Below are 21,087 nucleotides of genomic sequence, written 5' to 3'. Positions count from 1 at the left end.
GTGGGAGAAGTTGCAGCTAGTTATAAATTAGGCTCCACTTAAAAAACAACAACAAGGAATCACAGAATTGGTCAAGAGGCCTCTTACACTCTGATTTTCATTTAAGAAGCTAGAGTTGTATGCAAAGAAAAGTGGAATTCAGCCCCATGCCAATGCGGCTGCAAAGTTTACTTTAGCACAGAAGAAAAGAGTATTTTTAGCAACTCCACGAACACGTGTGTTTCATATTGAAGGCAGAAGAGGTGGAAGTTGGCATCAATATACTAACCCTTGACCAATCTTCTCAAAACTTGTATATTTCTTCTTGGGGTCCCCCACGCTGACTATACCTCCTTGAAAAAAGCATAAGCAACACTTACAGTTAGGGTTTTATTGTTCTTTGACAAAAACAAAGACTTCTGGAAAGACAGCACACCTCTCCTGCAAGCACATTTAAAGATAAATTTTGCAGAACATGAGCTCACCTATTTGAGCCCTTTGTAAAATCTCGGTTCAACACAGTTCAGCCCGCCTGCTAAGCTTTTTTGAGTTGTCTCCTTTGTCAGAAGACAAAGAAAGAAAAACATGCATCGGAAATTCACAAAGAAACAAACTCTTCAATGAACTTCGTAGCCTTTAAGCAACTTAAATACAGTCGTGCCTTGCTTTACGATTGCCCCGCATTACGATTAAACCGCATTACGATGACCTTTTTGCGATTGCAACTGTGATCGCAAAACGATGGTCTAAATGGGGTTTTTTTAGCTTTGCGATGATCAGATCCCTTCTTTGGGAACCGATTCTTCGCAAAACAACGATTTTAAAACAGTTGATCAGCGGTTTCAAAATGGCCGCCGGGTAAACAAAATGGCTCCCCGCTGTTTTCTGGGATGGATTCCTCGCATAACAGGCAGCAAAAACGGCTGCCCTATGGAGGATCTTCACTGGATGGTGAGTTTTGACCCCATTTGAACGCACTGAAGGGGTTTCAATGCGTTTCAATGGGTTTTTTTTTTTTTTTGCTTTACGATGTTTTCGCTTAACGGCGATTTTCCTGGAATGGATTATCGTCCTTAAGCGAAGCACCACTGTATTTATTCCCTTAACATAAAGGTGACAAATGTTTGGAACAATCTGACAAGTACGAACTACTAGATCATACTTTTTTTTACATATATGGTGGTCTGTTCGGCTCTGTTTCATTCAAGGTCTGTGGTTTATAGGATAGATGTTCTTCATATGATGCTTTTACTGAGGATCTTACTGGAGATATACCTGTGCATGCATGATTATTGTGTGGATACCCCATGTGCTGTAGTGGATGGAGTGATGGACTGTGACTCTGGAGAACCAGGGTTCAAATCCCCACTAAGACATGGAAACTCACTGGGGGAGTGGGACTGGTAAAACCATTCCTTAAAGACTTCACTTACCTTCAGGGCCTTATTAGGGTCACTATAAGTTGGTCCCAGCTTGATGGCAGAAAACAACCAACGCCAAGGAAAACAACCCAGCATCTAATTAAAAAGTGGCAATTTGCCACCATCATTTGTGCAATAGCGCTATCACCAATATGATTCTGGCTAGTGAGGTTCTACCTCCTCTGTACGGTAATTAAAATTTGCCCCCCATTATGCAAATTGCATGCCAAGCCTGCAAGAGTCAGAGGTGGATGGCAAAATAACATCGGTCAAATTACTAATCTATACTCCAGATGCACACTGCTGTAGCTACGCTAACATTACAAGGCAGCCCATGGCATTCTGTCGCCTGAGACAGCAATGAATGATACTTGTCTGTCCATATCCAGATACACAGAAACCCAAAGCCAAGCAAATTACTCCAGCACATGGGTAGAAAATCCAGTCACCACCACGGGAATAAAAACAAAACAATAAGATAAGTTATTTCAGTCTTTCCTCGCAGGGCTTGATTTTCAGTTCTCTCATCACCCTGCTGTTTGCTCTGACCATACAAGGGTCTTATTACAGTGGTGCCCCGCATGATGACAATAATCCGTCCCATTGAAATCGCTGTTTAGCGAAATCGTCGTCATGCAAAAACCCTTTCCCCATTGGAATGCACTGAAACCTGGTTTAATGCATTCCAATGGGAAAATACTTCGTTGTCCAGTGAAGATCGCCCATACGGAAGCCATTTTGCGAGCATCCGATCAGCTGTAAAAATGGCTACCTGCGAAGCATGGGTCTGGAAAACACAGGGCAGCCATTTTGTGAAGCCGACGATCACTGGAAAAAAAATCGTCTTGCGAACAAACAGTTCGCGAAGCAAGGACCTAATCGACATCTAGCGAAAATCTCCCATTGGAATGACTGTTTTGCGAATCGCTACAGCAATCGCAAAAAGTCATCGTACGCGGATTCGTCATTTAGCAGGGTCGTTGTCTTGCAAGGTACCACTGTACATGCAATCATCCTGCATTTTGTAGCATAGTTAGAATACCATTTCACACCTCTTAAGGGCAAAGCGGCTGCTGGATGTTTCTGACATTCATTCTTAACACAGCCTTGTGCGGTGCTGTCTATTTAGAGAAGCTGAACTATCACATAAGCACCTCACTGACGTCAGTGTGAGAGATTTCAGAAAGAGGAGCTTTAAAAATATATATATTTCTCAAGCACTGGAAGGACTAAAGCTTGCAGTTCAGCTGACCATCAAGTAGCACCAAAAAAACTCACAACCCTCCGAAGTGAAGGTGGGAGAGAAATCTTTTTATCTGTAATCAGACAGTGGTGAGGCTACACAGCTGTGAAACTTGTGGTGTGATCTGAGCTGCTGTTATCACACCTCACACATCCCATTTGGGATTAGAGTTTAGAAATCTGCAAGAAAAAAACTTACTCAGTTTCTCCAAGATCTCTTCATCTGTCATTTTAGGTTTCTTCTTTTGTTTCTCTGCGCTCTTTACCAGCGTATCCGGGGGTGTTGTGTTGTTTTCAGAAGGGGAGGGAAGCGGAGAGGTGGCCACATCTTTGGTGGGGGCCAGGGGAAGAGGCTCTATCACAGACCGGGTGTATATCTAAGGTTTATGGAAATAGGGAGAAAATTATATACAGATAACAGGTTCCAAAATGTGGCAGATTCTAGGATAAACCAGCAAAAAGAAGGTACATCTTTGTAACACAAATGCCAGTGTGATTCACTGGTGGAATTCATGATCACAAAATCCCTCTGAAACACTACTCCAAGCTGATGGCTAGAAAACGGAGTGAGGTTTAGCACCGCTATGAGGCATGATTGCTGGAATAGAACTTCCAGAGACAGAAGCAGTATAGCCAGACAGCTGGAGTTTAAGAGTTATTACTACGGTGATTCAGGGCCAGTTGTGTACTTAACACATAAACCCCCTCTTAGCCTGCCTTAGCTGTGAGGATAAAGCAAGGAGGAAGAGAGACACGTTGGAATCTAAATTTAAGAAATTAAAAAATATATATCTTTTTGGAAAATATGGACTAGGGTAAGGGCACAGCTCACTGCCCCTGGATAGGCTGAAAAATTATTGTCAGCTGCCAGTCATACTGTGTCAAGTCAACCGTGGAGGAACAACCCACTTCACGCCTCCTGAAAGTTCACACAGCGACCTATTGGTAGACAGATAGCAGTCTTATTTTTCTACATGAATAAGAAATTGTTCCTATGAAGAAGCATCTTATTCAGCGAAAGCCAGGTAAGGATGTCAGAGCCAAGTGCAAAAAAAGAGAGGGTTTATTTGTCCACTGCAGCTTCCAAAATCTCCCAGGCAGGACTGTTAAGTGGCCACACTAGCTAGGAGATTCAGGAAGGTTGTATTCCAAAATACAGTGGTGCCTTGCTTAACAATTTTAATTGGTTCCAAAAAATTCATCGCTATGGAAAAACATTGCTAAGCGAAATGCGTTTTCCCATAGAGATGCAATGAAAACCGGATAATCCGTTCCAATGGGAACGGATTACCGTCCTTAAGCGAAAATCGCCATAGGAAACATTGCTAAACGAAACGCGGTTCCCCCATTGGAATGCATTGAAACCTTTTCAATGCATTTCAATGGGGGAGAAAGAAAAACACCAAAAATTCAAAAAGAGTCAGAAAGAAGCCAAATTTGGTTAACAAAGGGTTTATTAAGTGCACTAACGATTTCAAGCACTCGAAACCCTTTTAAAACAATTTAACACCTTTTAAAAATAGCGAAAATGGAGCTGTCAAAAACATCGCAAAGCGAAACAGGGGGACCTAAACTGTCATCGCTAAGCGAGGCAAGGTCCCGAACATCGCTATGCGCAATTTCCCCATTGGAAACATCGCTAAACGGAGCACAAGATTGCTTAAAAAACCTCATCGCTAAGCAAATACATCATTAAACGAGGCAATCGCTAAGCGAGGCACCACTGTAAGTCACTTTTCCAAGCGAAGGGACCCAGGAACATAGAACCCAAATACTCGCTAAACTACAAATCATACTGGGGGCCCATTCCCGTGGCAATTTGAGCTACCTGCGTTGGCTGGATGATGCCACCCCTTGGAGAGAACAAGCTACTCAAATAAAAACATTGGCTACAAAAAAAAAACACAGAGAGAAGGACGCACAACTGCCTGATGGTTCTCAGACAACTTACCGATTTTGTATGCTCGGGCCGAGGAGCGATGACAGGGGGAGGGGCCGCCTCGTCCTCGTCGTCCTCATCTTCTGAAACAGGAGGAACAGCAGGGGTCTCGGAAACCGCCTTCACATTCTGCATGGAAATGAAATACACTTAGGATGGAGGAGAGAGGAAGAATAATATGCCTCTGGTTGTGCAGCAGAAGAGCAGAGACTCACAGAGCAGCATAATGTCAAGTCCCCCAATTTAGTTCACTCCCTTTTTTCTCTCATCAACTGGCACTTACAGTTTCAATAACCCACTGTGAGACATTAATGCATAGGAAAAAAAATTAACATGTTTGTTCTGGGTTTTTCGGGCTCTTTGGCCGTGTTCTGAAGGTTGTTCTTCCTGACGTTTCGCCAGTCTCTGTGGCCGGCATCTTCAGAGGATGGCAACCTGCACTCACCAGAGCACAGAGTGCTGTCCTCTGAAGATGCCAGCCACAGAGACTGGCAAAATGTCAGGAAGAACAACCTTCAGAACACGGCCAAAGAGCCCGAAAAACCCAGAACAACCATCAGATCCCGGCCGTGAAAGCCTTCGCAAATAAATTAACATGTTTCTTTACTTACGATTGAGCACATCTACATCAAAACTAACAGATACGACTGCTGTCAACAACAAGCCTCAACAGACTTGACTTCCAACGGATGGACAGAGGGAGGAAAGGGCTCAAAAGCAGGGAGGCAGGTCTGTCTTTGAATCAGAGGCAGGAAAGGAATGATTGGTTACTGCTGGATAGACTGACAGTCACCCCAGCCCAGAAAGGCCCCTCCTAGCCAAATCTACTAAAGGCAGCATGCAAGGTTGCAAAACCTCCAACAAAACCTACGCTCAAAACTTGGTAAAAAAAATTCTTCATAGAGAAGGGCTAAAACTGTGCAGTAAAGTAGGGGTGTAGGTGATAACTCCAGCCTTAAAGACCCAGGCATTTAGGAGCCACCAAAACAACAACAACAACAACAACAACAACAACAACAACAACAACAACAACAACAACAACAACAATTCTATTGCACTTTTGTCAGAAAATATATTTATGGCTAGGGCAAGCTAAGTGCTCTTTTCTGCACAATCATAAAAAGGTGCAAGGAGAATGCAAGATGGCCCTGATTTGCATGAAATGACGTTAAGATAATTTGCAGGTTCAGATGCAAAATTATAAATGCTCTTTTAAGCCCTATTACAACACACCTCACTCGTGTGGAGAAAGAGGGCGACAGATGGCCTGCAGAATATGCTTTTCAATCCCTGTCAAGCGTAGATTAGCAGAGCTTCAAGATTTTTCCTTTGTGGGGCTCTTTCTCTTTTCAATCAGATGCGGACAGCCTTTCAACTCCTTTTAAAGAGGGATCGTCCTTCTCAAACGGACCATTTCTCAAGGGAAAAGAGGGTGTACGAGCAGCAAAGAATCCCCCTGCCCAGTTCTTCAGATGGAGAAGTGAGCAAAGAGGTGTCCAGAGGTACAAAGCGCAGAGAGACACCTCCTACATGCATCAAACCAGTATCTAGACCAGCATTTCCCAACTTTGGGTCCTTTAAATGTTCTTGGGACTCAAAAGTCCCAGAAGCCTTCACCCACCAGCTGTGCTGGCCAAGAGATCTCTGGGAGTTGCTATCCAGGAACATCTGGGGATCCGAGGTTGAGGACCACCTTGGACGTTTGGAAGGATGGCTTTCCACCACATGTGAAAAGTCTGTAGATCTAGGTTTTTCCTTGCAAGTCTTTATGCGCAGCCCATGCGCAGAGCATATGGCACATGGGCCAGAAGAGTGCGTCTGAACGCTTCAGAGCTGGGACCAGGTAGAAGCCCTGAAAGCAACAATCCCTTTCGACACAGGATGATTTCTTTGCACTTTACCTACAAAGAGCCCTGATCGTCTACCCCCTGGTCCATGGCCTTCCTTCACCCCCTCCAAGTGGCTTGGGGAAGTTACTCTCAGGATCCAGCTAAGCTTTATGTAGCAGCTGACATTCAGCACTGACGCTCAGAAAGAGCAAAGCTGTCTTGTGAGTAAAAACGAACTCCTTTCAGTTCAATTATTTTTTTTTAAATTGAATGTGAAAATGGAATCATGTTGGGTTTTTTTGTGCCATCCGAAGGCTGGTCCCCGTTATGCGGGGTTCAACTGCTTGGTAAACCCACAAACCAGGAAAAGCTACTGCCATTTAAAAAAAAACACCATTTATCTAGATTGTCATACATTCAGCCTCTGAGTTACTACAGGATCCTGTTTATTATTTCTTCCCCAAGAACTTTTCAGGTTGTCCTATCTTACAGGGTTACAAGGTACAGACTAGAGACTGAGAATGTTTTGGACTCCAGCCTCCCAGAATCCTCAGGCAACAAGGATTATGGGAACTGATACTCCTAAAAATACCTTTTTTCAAGCTTTGGTAGTAGTTTGTCAAAGCTGAAGAAACGATATAGTATGATCCTGTCTTGGACTACTACTCCCAAAATCACTACTACTCCCAAAATCACAGCTGATCGGCGGTTTCAAAATGGCCACCGGGTAAATAACATGGCTCCCCACTGTTTTCTGGGACAGATTCCTCGCAAGACAACCACTGAAAATGGCCACCCTATGGAGGATCTTCGCTGGCTGGTGAGTTTCCAGCCCACTGGAACGCACTGAAGGGGTTTCAATGCATTTCAATGGGCTTTTTATTTTCGCATTACGATGTTTTCGTTCTACAGCGATTTCGCTGGAACTAATTAACGTCATAATGTGCGGCACCACTGTATAAGACTATACTTTTGTCTAAAATCTTTAGACTAAAAATTGAGGGTCGTCTTATACACAGAAGTAAGCTGAGGAGAGAGAAAAACAAGTGAAGCGGAAAGCAGGGATCAAAGCGATCCTGCAGTACTTTGATCTCTTTCCTCCTACACTTGTCCCACTTAGATTTCTTAATTTGGGGTTAGAAAAGTGGGGGCGTCTTATACATGGGGTATCTTATAAAGGGAAAAATACAGTAATTATGCAGGCTATACATTGCAAACACACCCCGTGAGCTGGGTACTCAAGTTGCTGACCTTGGAAGGATGGAAGGCTGATTGAACTTCACACTGTCTATCTGAGGCCAGGATCAAACTCAGGTCATAAGCAGAGTATTCACTGCAGTACTGCAGTTTAACCACTACACTACGAGGCTCCACTTAAGGTGGATCTGGATTCCAGGTGTTCTGATTTACATAGGCAGAAAGGTGTACAGTGGACCCTCTACTTACGGAATTAATCCGTATTGGAACGGTGGCTGCAAGTCGAAAAGTCTGTAGGTCGAATCTCCATTGACCTACAATGCATTGAAAACCGATTAATCCCATAACTGGCAGTTTTTATTCTATTTTTGTTCCATTTTGTTTTTTTTTCTGGTCTGTAAGTCGATTCTCCGGCTGCAAGTCGAATCTAAATTTTGTGACCAGAGAAGTCTGTAACTCGAAAAGTCTGTAAGTCGAGCCGTCTGTAAGTCGAGGGTCTACTGTACAGATAATCCTGCAAATAACTGACATGAAATCTAATTATGGCTGCTTCAGTCCTGCCCAAACTTAATCAGGCATGCACGCTGTATTTTTTTTTTTTTGGGTTTTGTTTTTTGCCTTTTGATGGCAAAAAAGACAGCCTTTGATCCGAACTGGACAAAACAGCTTTCAAAAGTTCCTGAAATTGCAGATATGGGTAAAGTTACAGATTTCGTTTAAGAAAAGATAAACTAATCTTGAATCCAGATCAAAGTTGATGCAAATATTTTAGGAAACATTAACCATTTTGCTGTTTTGGAATCAGATTTACTAGGTGGACACTACTTAATTTTTTTTCCTATGCAAGTCATTTTGAATGTTTATATTTTTTGGAATCAGATTTACACTTTTGAAAGGTGGACCCAACTTCATTTTTTTCCCCTGTGCAAGTCATTATGAATTTTTAAAATATCTATTCTCCTATTCATTTTTACCCCCTAAAAAGACCATAAGGAGGGGGACTGGTTACTGCATTACGTACCAAAATGGTTCATCACTTGTCTTTAGGAAGAAAAAACAGTTACTGGAATAGATCAAAGACATTCTGTTGGCACAGCAACTTAATTTCACCATGCTAACGAAGGACACAGTGGCCAGCAGCCCACACCAACTGTCTTTACTGCTGTTTATTAAAATGCTCTGTTTGAAAGACTTCCTTTGTTCGGGACTTGCTGCTGTCACACCTGCTGAGTAATGACAATCTCATGTTCCTTTTATAGCCAACCCAACAAAATTCCCATCAATACAAGGGGGGGAGAGGGAGAGAGAGCAGGGGAAAAACCTATTATGTCAACTCAAGCCCCAGAAATGGGTGCTCAAAGCGTCTCTGAGCTGCATCTTACTCATTCAAAAAGAAATAAATCAGAGCCACTCACTTCAAAACCAGATTTTTGTAGGCAGAGGTGAGGAAGTATTTCAATAATACATGCAGATGAAGGATGCAAGGCAACAATACTGTAAATACGGAAAAGTAAGAAATCCAGCACTAGAAAGCAGAAGTTTGGAATTTTGCAGACAAGCTTTGAAAACAGGTTCTTATCAAAGCCCAGAACATAAAAGGACTTCATCCACTAAAGGGTAGTGCCAACATGACATTTGCCTAACAATGCTAGACCAAGGCTGTGATCCCAATTGGGGGCCTTAGGTGTTCTTGGACTATAACTTCTAGAATCTCAGACTTCTGGGAGTTGTAGTCCAATATTATCTGATGCTCCAGGTTTGGGAACCACTGATCTCAGGAGACCTGGTCTCAAATGTTGGCTTAGTTTTTAAACTGTACTAGATTAACTTTGGGAGAGGCATGATTTCTCTGCCTCATCTACCTATCAGGATTGCTGTGAGGAAAAAATGTGTGTTTGTGTGTGTGTGAGAGAGAGTGTGAGTGAGTGAATGAGTGAGTGAGTGAGTGAGTTGAGTGAGAGAGAGATGGTAACTCTCCAAAGTTCAAAAAGATCTTGATAAGCTCAACCACTGGGCTGAAAACAACAGAACGAAATTTAACAGGGGTAAGTGCAAAATCCTACACAGGGGTGGGGGCACAAACACATAGTTATAAAACGTGGCACCCGTGGCTCAGTAATACGACGAGTGAAAAGGATCTTGGAATTTTTGCAGATCACAAGCTGAATACAAGCCAACCCCGTGATGCAGCTGCAAAAAAGGCAAACACTATTTTAGGCATCATTAACAGAAGTGTAGTCTCCAAACACCCACAAATAAAGTATTTCTGCCATACATCAAAGAGGTCACGGACCGCATGCAGAAACTTATGAAAAAACACAACCTACAAACAGTATTCAAGCCCACCACAAAAATACAACAAATGTTACGGTCAGCAAAGGACAGAAGGGACCCCCTCACCACGGCAGGAGTATACCGGATACCTTGCAGTTGTGGCCAGGTATATATTGGAACCACAAAACGAAGCATCCACACCAGAATCAAAGAACATGAGAGAAACTGCAGACTAAAACAACCAGAAAAATCTGCAGTAGCTGAACATGCCCTGAAACAAACTGGACATGAAATTCTATTTCAAAATACTGAAATACTGGACAATACCAGCAATCATTACATCAGACTGCACAGGGAAGCCATTGAAATCCACAAGCACAAGCACAGTTTCAACAAAAAAGAGGAAACTATGAAGCTCAACGAAACTTGGCTCCCAGCTATCAAACATACTACGTGCAAAAGGTCAATGAACTCTACCCACCCACAAGGACAGGGGATCACTACACACAAAAGACCACCTAAAACAGACCAGCTAATGACACCCATCAACCACAGGAACAGATAATCTCTTCCCCTTAGCACAACAATACATCCACAACAATACACACTAATCACCCATCTACAGGAAAAGACAAAAACCTATCTCACAGCCATAAATACTCAACTCCCAAACAAACCGCACCAGAGCACAGAGTGCTGTCCTCTGAAGATGCCAGCCACAGAGACTAGCGAAACGTCAGGAAGAACAACCTTCAGAACACGGCCAAAGAGCCCGAAAAACCCAGAACAACCATACGAAAAGAAACAACATTTTTCGAACAAAATGTTAAGTGCAGATCGTTGATTTTTTTTTTGTGAGCATCATGTAGTTGCCCATCAGCTGTCGCCGTTCGCATACGGAAACGGCATTTGAATCTAAGCGACTATGGCAAAGCTGGAAGCTCGGGCGGGTAAAGAAAACGGTAACAAAGGGAAAGAGCCTGAGCTGATATTTCTGTCACGATTTGTCAGCACCTGAAGCTCGTGCAGGTGAAGAGAAGCAGAGATGATTCTCTCTGAACCCATGGCCACTGAAAACAGGAGGTTGCCTAGCAATGACAGATTTAATTGCGTTGTTTTTTTTTACTAAGAACCTCAAGGTCACCAGGCAGTAGGGAGGGGAAAAGACAGCGCCTGTCTCAAGGGAGTACGGACATCCTCAGATTTTGGATTTCAGTCTTAGTTAACAGCTCAATCTTCCTTAAGTCTGCTCCTAATTTTCCATCTGGCCCACTTTAGGATCTAATTTTAAAGAGCGGGAGGTGGGGCGGATCCTTCAAACTACTGTAAAGAGGAAGACAAAACCTGTCCCATTCCACTGAAGCAAGTCACCTCTACCAATCCAGCCTTGACCCATCTCCACCTAATTCCGGGATTTTCCTGGAGACAGTTCTGCCTTTCCGAAAGGCAGGAAATCCACCTTTTCTTGACCTCTGCCATTCACCCTCCTTTGAGATTTCTGTTAAAAACTCCATGAAGCCTGCCAAAGACTTCATATTCGGTCAATCAGTGCTCTATTGTGTGGAAGCGGCTCTGCTGCTCGATTTGGGAGCATCAGAACCTTACTGTAGAAGGAGAGACGAGCAACTACTGTATTGAACAACTATCAGCAGGAATCCCCATTAACCGCAGAATCAAAACAAGCACTGACATCTCTCATGGGGCAATATCCTCTAGCAGGTGGCATGCAGAGCTTTGGGTGAGGTATTCCCATTCTAAAAATGGAAAGGATTAGAGGTGGGCACGAATCGGTTCGTCCCGGTTCGTCAAGGCGGCAACACAAGGTGCTGTTGCTCCCCTGCCTCCTCAGCCAATCAGCCCCTCACCAGGTCCCTCTTGCTTGCTTTTTTTCCCACCTCCTCAGCTAATCTCCCAGTCACAGGCAAGAGCACAGACTTCTCTGCCCCGCCCTTTCGTCTGAGTGGGCGATCAGCCAAGGGGGTGGGGCAGAGAAGCCTGGGCTCTTGCCAGGACTGGGAGATCAGTTGAGGAGGTGCCAGAAGCTAAGATGATGAGCCCAGTGAGTGGCCAATTGAGTCTGAGGAGGCAGGGGGAGGAGATCAGCAGCACCTGCCCCAGCCACCTTTACAATCTGGGACAAACTGGTTCATGCCCATCCTTAGAAGGAATCCAAGAGCTCATTTAGTCCAACCCCCTGCGAACACAAAAAGTACACCGCTAAAGCGTTCCCGACGGATGGCTGTCCAATCACTCCCTGAAACCCTTCAACGAAAAAGAGTCCACCTCCTTTTGAGGCCATCCTCTCCACTATTGAAGAGCTCTTACTGTCAGGAGCTTCTTTCTAATTTTTAGTTAGAACCTCTTTTCACACAATTAAAAATCCACTGCGCCATCTTTCACACAACAGTCCTTCCCCTATTTTAAAAAAAACAGCTATCATATGACCTCCCAGCCTTCTTCTTCCCAGGCTAAACACACCCCTCTCCTTCCATCATTCCTCAAGAGGGCTGGGTTTCCAGATCTTTTACCATCCCGGTCTCCTTTCTCTGGACACTTCCCAGCTTTTTAATATCCTCATACCCACAGCATCTACCAACTCTGTGGCTCTATTTTTTTTTAAATGAGATTTGGCTGGCATGATTCCTTTTTCAGAAACCCCAGCCTGCATCACAGTGATGGCAGGATTCTTGTATAAATGCTTATAAAGCAACGGATCCATGTCCTTTGCTAACACTGAATGTCAAGCCAACTGCTGGGAATCACTCAGATCTCCCTAAAACCACCACCACTGGAAGATGGGGATGATATTTGCCAAACTCCTGCCTTCAGGGATCTCACCTGTTCTCCGAGAATCCTCAAAGATTAGTGACAGAGGCTCTGAGATTAAATCTGCAAGTTCCATTAAGAATGCTGGGTGCAGTTTATGTGGACCGGCAGACCTGAAATCAGTTATAGGAACTAGGTGTTCCAGTAATACTTCTTTACATATGCTGGACAGCGATTCCCCTTCCTGACTCCTTTATTCTACTCGTGTTAGGTTCAGCACTATTTTAAGCAGACAACATGGGTAAAGTCGGATTTCTCCAGCCTCGCCACACGTCAGAACCTACTGTGTCCTCATTCTTTCTCTTGCTCGGATCAAAACTTCAAGAGATCCTTTTTTCTTATTTTTTTGCTATTGTGTCCCTTCCTATGAAAGCATGGTCTGCATATAGTCAAGATCTCGGCCATGGCAACTTGTAGCCCCTCCAGATGTTATTCAACCAATTCCCATCAAGGTCAGCCAGCCTGACTCATGGTGAGGAATGTTTATGTTATGGGCCATCAAGCCAGACCCAACTTACAGCGATCCTAATAGGTTTTTTTCAAGACAGGAGAAATGTTTAAGAAATGTGTTTACCAGTGTCAACCCCAGTAAGCTTCGAAGGCCAAATAAGGATTTCATCCCATGTCACTCGAATTCTAGAATATTACTCTTACCACTACACTACCCTGGCAGTAACAATCCATCAATTTTGGAAGGCCATGGGTCCCTCCCCCCCCCCCCCGCACCAAGCCCTGACCCTTCAGGTGTCTCCAAGAAAGTAAGGACTAGAAATTAGGCAAGTGCAAAGCAAGCAAAAGAGAAACTTTTAAAAATCCAAGAGTTTAGCATCTACAGGAGGCAAACACTGAAATCCTGTTGCTTAGGATAGAGTGACTAGAATAGTCATTCAACTTCTTCAAAAAGTCCACTGGTTCAACAAGCCTATCCTGGTTACAACTTGCTACGCTAAGCAACAGGATTTCAGCCAAAGAATCCTGCCCAGCTTGTAATTAATGAGCTGCAATTTGACAAACTAGAACAAGTTGAGAGGAAGGCAACAAGGATGATTAGGAAACCAAGCCCTAGGAGGAGAGATGGAAAGAACTGGGCATGTTTAGCCTTGAGAAAAGAAGACAGAAGGGAGATAGGATGATGCTTTTCAAATATTTGAAAGGCTGTCATACAGAGGAGGGGCAAGATCTGTTCTCAATCCTCCCAGAGTGCAGGACACACAACAATGGGCTCAAGTTAGAGGAAACCAGATTTCAGATGAATATCAGGAAAAACTTCCTAACTGTTCGAGCAGTATGACAATGGAACCCATTATCTTGGGAGGTGGTGAGCGCTCCAATGCTAAAGACATTCAAGAGAAATCTGGGCAGCCATCTGTCAGATCAGCTTTGATTTGGATTCCTGAATTGAACCTTAGAGGCCCCTTCCAACTTATTCTCTGACTACAAGCTGTACAGGCTCTCTATAGTTTCTGGGTTTAATATGAAATGCTGGTTTTAATTTTCAAAACCCTATTTAGCTGGGAACTGGTTTAACCAAGTCTGCCTTGTCCTCATTATTTCCATAGAGTTTAAGATTTTCCTCAGAGACCCTACCACTGAGAATCCTCTTCCCACAATGTGAAATAGCTAATTTTTCAGGAAGATAGGTATTTTTGATATTGGACTACCATCAGGTTATAACACTGCCTTTCCAAGACCTGGCATCATCTCTATAATCCATCTGGTACTCTTTAGATTTGAAACCTGTGTTAGAGTTTTTAGGATGCTGTGAGTTTTATCTCCCTGCTTCCACTTTTTTATTTTATGCTCCTTTGATTCCATGGTTTTGTTTGAGCTTTCTTAATTTAAATTGCTTTTTATAAAGCCCCCGAAGAACACTGCTATGGTGTGGCATACTCACGTCGTAAGTAAGTAAAAATAAGTAACTTATTTGTATGCAGAAGCAGCTGAAGAAAAGGACTGCCTTATTTTTAAAATGAACATGATGGTTCTAAAGTGAAAAAAGTCTTATTAAAGTGTAGGTGTTAAGTATAGCTATGCATTATTTGGAAACAGATGGGGTTTTATATATCACCTTAGTGAAAAAAGTCTTATTAAGGTGTAGGTGTTAAGTATAGCTATCTAATTTTATGCATTATTTGGAAACAGATGGGGTTTTATATATCACCTTAACGCTGCAATTACTTCATGCCTACCTTTGTGTCTCTATTTGTTTTGGATTTAAAATAGAGGGTGTTGGAGTTTTGTTTTCATTCCAATAAGAACAAAGTCTGCAGATCGTTACCTTAACAAGGCAACCTTCATGTTCAGAACAGTGTGTTGCTTTTTGCCCTATTGATGCATGCCTATATCTCTCTTTTCAGGATTCAAGTCTCTTCTTCTGGCCCTGAAGCAATTACTTAAACATGTTAGAAGTTCAGAAACTTCTGAACTGGAACTCACAGCAGCTCTCGCCACGTGTAACAGCCTGTAATTTGACAGGTAATGGTGACAAGAGCTGATGGGGGTTGCAGTCCTGTGTACGTAGAGATCCAGTAAGGGTTCACTCCAGAACAGGAAAGGAAAGCAGTCTTGTCCTGTTGCTAATTGCAACAGACTGTAATTCAACATCGTTCAAAATTGGGAAAGGAGTACGACAAGGCTGTATATTGTCCCCCAGCTTATTTAACTTATATGCAGAATACATCATGCGGAAGGCTGGACTGGAGGAATCCCAAGCTGGAATTAAGACTGCGGGAAGAAACATCAACAACCTCCAATATGCAGATGATACCACTCTGATAGCAGAAAGTGAGGAGGAATTAAGGAACCTTGTAATGAAGGTGAAAGAGGAGAGTGCAAAAAATGGCCTGAAACTCAACATCAAAAAAACTAGGATCATGGCCACTGGTCCCATCACCTCCTGGGAAATAGAAGAAGATATGGAGGCATGTCAGATTTTATCTTCCTGGGCTCTATGATCACTGCAGATGGAGACAGCAGCCACAAAATTAAAAGACGCCTGCTTCTTGGGAGGAAAGCGATGACAAATCTTGACAGCATCTTAAAAAGCAGAAACATCTTTGCCAATGAAAGTCCGCATAGTCAAAGCTATGGTTTTTCCTGTCGTGATGTATGGAAGTGAGAGCTGGACCATAAAGAAAGCAGATCGCCGAAGAATTGATGCCTTTGAATTGTGGTGCTGGAGGAGGGTCTTGAGAATCCCCTGGACTGCAAGGAGAACAAACCTATCCGTTCTGAAGGAAGTCAACCCTGAGTGCTCACGTTGTGCATATATAAATCTAGTGCCTCTATATCAGCACTGAGAAAGGACCATGGGTACGGTTAAGATGTTTTGCTTCAAGAATCAAACCCACACTCACTGCGAGACGCAAGGATATGTCTTGAATACTCTTGAAATCGTCTAGCCAATATGGCCAGCAGCTATGCTAACTAGGGAATTCTGGGAGTTGTAGTCCAAAAATCATTTTATATGCCCTTCCTGCCCTGTGTCTTTTATACCAAAGGTTGCCAATGTGTTGCTCTCCATGCGTTATTCTACAGCTTCCAATTGCCCCCACTACCAACTAAGCTGGCTAGAGATGGTATTTTCAGATTATCTGGACTACAGATACCATGTGAAACAACATTCTGCGAATTCTACCTGAGTTGCACACATCTAACAGACACCTAAAGGAGGCTTGCCTGAGAGAAAAGGCCTCCACCAAAAGGATTTGAGGCTTAGCTAGGCCTAGTTCTACTCAAACTTCCTGTTGAGAGAGAAAGCTCCCAGCAAGCCCTGGGGCAGGAACAGGAAGCTTGGCCAGAGCTAGGCCTAGCTAAGCCTCAAAGCCTTCCAGGATAAGCCTTTTCTCCAAAGTCAGGCACATTTAAGTGTCTGCACAACTCTCAGAACTGAGAAGTATGGTATCTGTAGTCCACCCCCCCCCAAAAAAAATTATGTTCAGACTATGGCTCCCAGAATCCTTCGGCCAGCATACAGTTACAGTCCCAAAAGTAGCTTTTTCAAGCTCTAGGGCATAGCATCATACAGTTAAGTCATCTTGAAAGCCAAACCGTTCCACCCACTACAGGAAAGTACCTTGGTACAGCAACCATCATCTTTGCAAACCAAAATCCACATGCCCAACATCATTTACTAACACTGGCTAATCGCATATGCCAATGGCTATAAGACAGGACTTCCTGTAAAGTATAATCCAATTTCCTGATGAAAGGAAGCAAAGTGGATCGGCAGGTGTTTCTTCTGCAAGACCCCACAGAGACGAAAATGCACTAATATATGATCTGTCGCAAGAGAGATTTCATATGAACTGTATCACAGTAACACAGCAGCGCTGTCCCTCAGTGATAACAGGGACAGCTGCCTGCATCAACATTTTGCATCCATGTGAGAAAAACAATGATCCTGTACCTACATATGTTTATTAATAGGCAAATCCCACAGTTCAGCAGACTGTATTTTATGATGTATTTCCAAAACACTTGTCTCTTTAAGAAAGCTATCATCCTGAATATACCGAACGGTTGAATACATCTCTTGAAATCAGCCTTTGCAATGGATACGTTATAAACCGACCCCAATCAAAAGATCCATAGCACAGATCTGAAAGGGTTTATTCAATGCATACCTTGTTCTGGAGACAGCATCTTTAAATATTTAAGGCACGAAAAATGACTTACCAATGTATTGGAGGAATTGTAATCTTCTGCAGATTTATCTGGAAAAATAATAACATTACTCCAGATTACCTACACATGTCATCTAGTTTTATTTTATGCATTTTGCATTCCTACATCTCACCTTCCTTATCTGGAGCATAAGGAAGACCAAACTGATATGGAAAAAAATAATCATGCAACTTGTATAGTTATCTTGGAACATAGCAGAAAATATGAATTAATACCAAAAACAATCTAGATAAGACAAGAGAACAGGAGAAAATGTAGACTATCACATGATAAGAATGATGCCGCCTGGGGTTTCAAATCTATAAGACTCTTCCCTAGTTGGGTCTGAATTTCTTGCTCATGGTTGGCCACTTAGACTGGAAAATCTTAATCCTTTAACCAATACATACAAATTAACGGGTGTTCTCATCAGCAGAACTGAAGTACAAACACTCTTCTTCTCGGATGACACTGGCTTTAAAGTCCTTCCACATCCCGAACTTGCTTTTCAGACATTTAATTGGGATTGATTTCCACTTTCAGCTGAATTTTGTAATATAATCATCTTCAAACTGCAGAGTTGGAAGGGACCTTACGGATCATCAAGTGCCCCTTTACCCCTGCCAAGGAGGCGCAGTGGGGAATCGAACTCACGACCTCTGCTTCCCCAGCCAGATACTTAAACCATGCCAAGTTCACTTGCACGGTGGTCCTAAGGCCCAGTTTTTATGAAAAAATCATGAAACAATGAACCTAAAGTCTGTCCAACTTTTGTTTTCTGTTTCATACCAGGAGGACGGACGTGGAAATTATTTGCAACATTGCTACAGACTTATTGACTTCAAATTCTAGTCTAGCTAAAAAGGACTGGGGACTTGGATAGGAAATGAGAATGGCCATCTAAACATTTGGCCAGACATTTTCAGCCACAAAGATCTGTAATTTTAGGACTGAGCATAATTACAGATTCCCCATGCCTGAAATTATATTCTGTTCTTTATTTTTTCCTCTAATTTTCCCAATTCATTCCCCCCCTCATTTTTTACCAGCTAGAATGATAAAGATTTCTGGAGAGCTTGAAAGCTTGTATACAGTGGGGTCTCGACTTAAGAACAGCTTGAGTTAAGAACATTTTGACTTAAGAACCACTCTCATAGGAAAATATTGACTTGACTTACATACTTAGATTTGAGTTAAGAACTGAAAAAAAACCAAGTGGGAGGCAGGGAAAGTGCAAAATTTGAACTTTCAGTTAACTGTTGGCCAGTGAAAAGGGTTCCTGTCTGCTTCCTCACTCCTCCCAGCGTTTAGAGAGTGGATTGGGAGACAGTCTTCAGACTGCCTGGCACTGTACTGCCTGGACTGTATTTTCCCTGCCTTCCCTGAACCTTTCTTGACCTAAGAAAAAAAGAAACAAAATATCCCCCTCTAGTGGTCAAAGGCGGAATAGCAGCTTCCCATTAGTTTCTGTGGACGGAAAAGAGCAGATACGGATCAAATGGTTTTCAATGCATTCCTATGGGAAATGCAGATTTGACCTGAGAACTTTTTGACTTGAGAACTGCCTTCCAATATGGATTAAGTTCTCAAGTCAAGCCCCCACTGTACTCTATAATTCTCTGGTCATCCTAATAAGGCTATAGTCTTTTGCCTGCCCTTCTTTTGATGATGACAGAAACAGTTCCAAAACATGGGGACACCTTTTCTGACAGACATCTAATCCTGCCATGTGTTTCCCTCCCCCTATTTTTTTAATCTTAGGTTTTAGTACCCTTCATGGAGCCTCCTGTGTGAAGCTGAAGGGTAACACACTTCTACAATATTGTTGTCGAATTCCTGGTTCTCAAAAATTCCTACCCATCGTCTTGCGGAAAACCACGGACAGTTTTCCCCTCTTGCCTTGCTGTCCAGCTATGACCAAAAGAGCAACTCTTCTCCCTGTTGTGACCTGTGATTATGACAACAAACATATTTACTACTATCTACTCTTTCTTGGCCCTTAGGAAAAAGAGGAGAGGGAGAGAAAGCAACATAGGTAGCTACTGTACATTCAATCGCACAACTGTCTACTTGGCATGAGCAAACCCAACAGGATTCTGCTTCTAAATGGACTGAAATGTGAAATCAAGCAACAAAGACTGTGTGCGCGCTCAAAGGAAATGCACAGGTGTCTTATAGCTGCATGCCATATTTGTGTGCATTACAACTATGTAATGTGTCGTTCAAATAGTCTCTTCAAAAAGCTTTGGTGGGCAAGAATGGTGCAAACTGGCTTCAAGAGTATCTCAACTCTACACACAGTGATAGCAGCTTGATACCACTTTAAATGGGATTTGTAGTCTGGTGACATACTTAGAAGAATTCTCTGCTGTAGTTCAGAGATGCCCCCCTCCCCCGTCCCCGAGCTCTCTAGCAGAGAATTCTAAGTACCTTTCCAAACTGCAAATCTGACAATTCCCTAGGATGGAAACATTAAACAAGGAAGGCAGTGTCAGACCGATAAAAATATGCAGTGTAGATACACTATCGTTTCAGGGGCATCTTTACAAAATAACCACCACTCCCACAACGAAGCCAATGCAAAACCCACCGAGCCCAACCCTGCGGCCTGAATGTTTTCTTGCTTGTTTTCTTTGTTTAAAAGACCTGATCAGGATTCCTTACCTGTGAAGCTCATATATTTCTGGCTGTTGGAAGTCTTCTTAGAATTATAGAATTCTAACACATCGAGCACTGCTTGGGGATTCTTCTTCTGTTCCGATTTGGTGATGTTGGAGGTTTGCAATAAGCGGGCCCATTGCTCTGGCATGCCCTGGTGGAACGATAACAAAAGCGGTCAACCTCATGGCTGTGTTGCAGCTTTAATTCGGACGGCCTCACATACTGTGCTTAAGGTTGGGGCCTGTTGATTCAATTGCACCAGCAGAGGAGTCTGGATTCTCAGTCAATAAGCCAGTGCACTGGTGGGACTGGGACATGGGGGGCTCAGGTTCCAGCCCACACTGAGCCGTGAAACTTACTAACTGGCCTTGGGCCATTCTGACATACCTCAAAAAGAGGTGATGAGGGGATGGAAAAGAAAAAAGCTTAAACTTTTGGAAGATAAGGTACAGATGATACAACAAAGGAAATAAATGTGGGTAACGAGACTGAGTACTCAAGGTAAATCCACCCATTTCGCTGAGAGTTTCTGTGCATCTCATGAAGCAAACTAAGGGCACTATATAAAGACCACTAGTTTATTGATTTGAGTTATGTCCTACCAAAAGTGGGTCCTAAAACAACTGTGATTCAATCTGTTAGATATCTCCAGCAATCATTCTCTCTTGCTTGAAAATACAAGGTCCAACCAAGCAACACCTTTGCATAAAAAAGTCAACCATGACAGTGGTTAAGCGGTTAACATCATAAATGAATCCCACAATGCTTCTTTTCAGCTAACTAAGTTTGCTTTAAAAGTTTTAAATGCTTTTAACCATTTGTTGTATTTTACCATCTCCCCCCACCCACCCAGCTATAAAACTAATTAAATAGATAGCATGTCATGCTTTTATGGTGCACAGAATCTATTGATGAGGAAGACCATGTTTCTTAGCCTCCATCAGCCAACAAGCTGTACTCTGTGTTTTTTTTAATGTGCTTTGATGTAGCTCATGTGGTTTTTCTTTTGTCCCCCCCCCCCCCCGGCAAGTATTTGTATTTTCATTGTCTTTTA

General features: G+C 42.9%; 1 protein-coding gene across 4 annotated transcripts in view; it reads right to left on the bottom strand.

Moving 5' to 3' along the window:
• Positions 1–21,087, bottom strand: part of PAK1 (p21 (RAC1) activated kinase 1) — a 99,278-nt gene that overhangs the window by 14,145 nt on the left and 64,046 nt on the right. For all 4 annotated transcript variants that reach the window (XM_078390207.1, XM_020810954.3, XM_072993494.2 and 1 more), the window contains 5 exons: positions 20,037–20,184; positions 17,385–17,422; positions 4,594–4,710; positions 2,842–3,019; positions 269–332 (listed from right to left, as the gene is read on the bottom strand). In XM_078390207.1, the coding sequence (XP_078246333.1) occupies positions 269–332; positions 2,842–3,019; positions 4,594–4,710; positions 17,385–17,422; positions 20,037–20,184 (545 nt within the window). The remainder of the gene's footprint in view (positions 1–268; positions 333–2,841; positions 3,020–4,593; positions 4,711–17,384; positions 17,423–20,036; positions 20,185–21,087) is intronic.

The sequence above is a fragment of the Pogona vitticeps genome, chromosome 3, assembly GCF_051106095.1.
Source record: "Pogona vitticeps strain Pit_001003342236 chromosome 3, PviZW2.1, whole genome shotgun sequence".
Taxonomy (NCBI): Eukaryota; Metazoa; Chordata; class Lepidosauria; order Squamata; family Agamidae; genus Pogona; species Pogona vitticeps.
The sequence above is the reverse complement of the archived record's forward strand: the minus strand, read 5'-3'. Positions and strand labels throughout refer to the sequence as shown.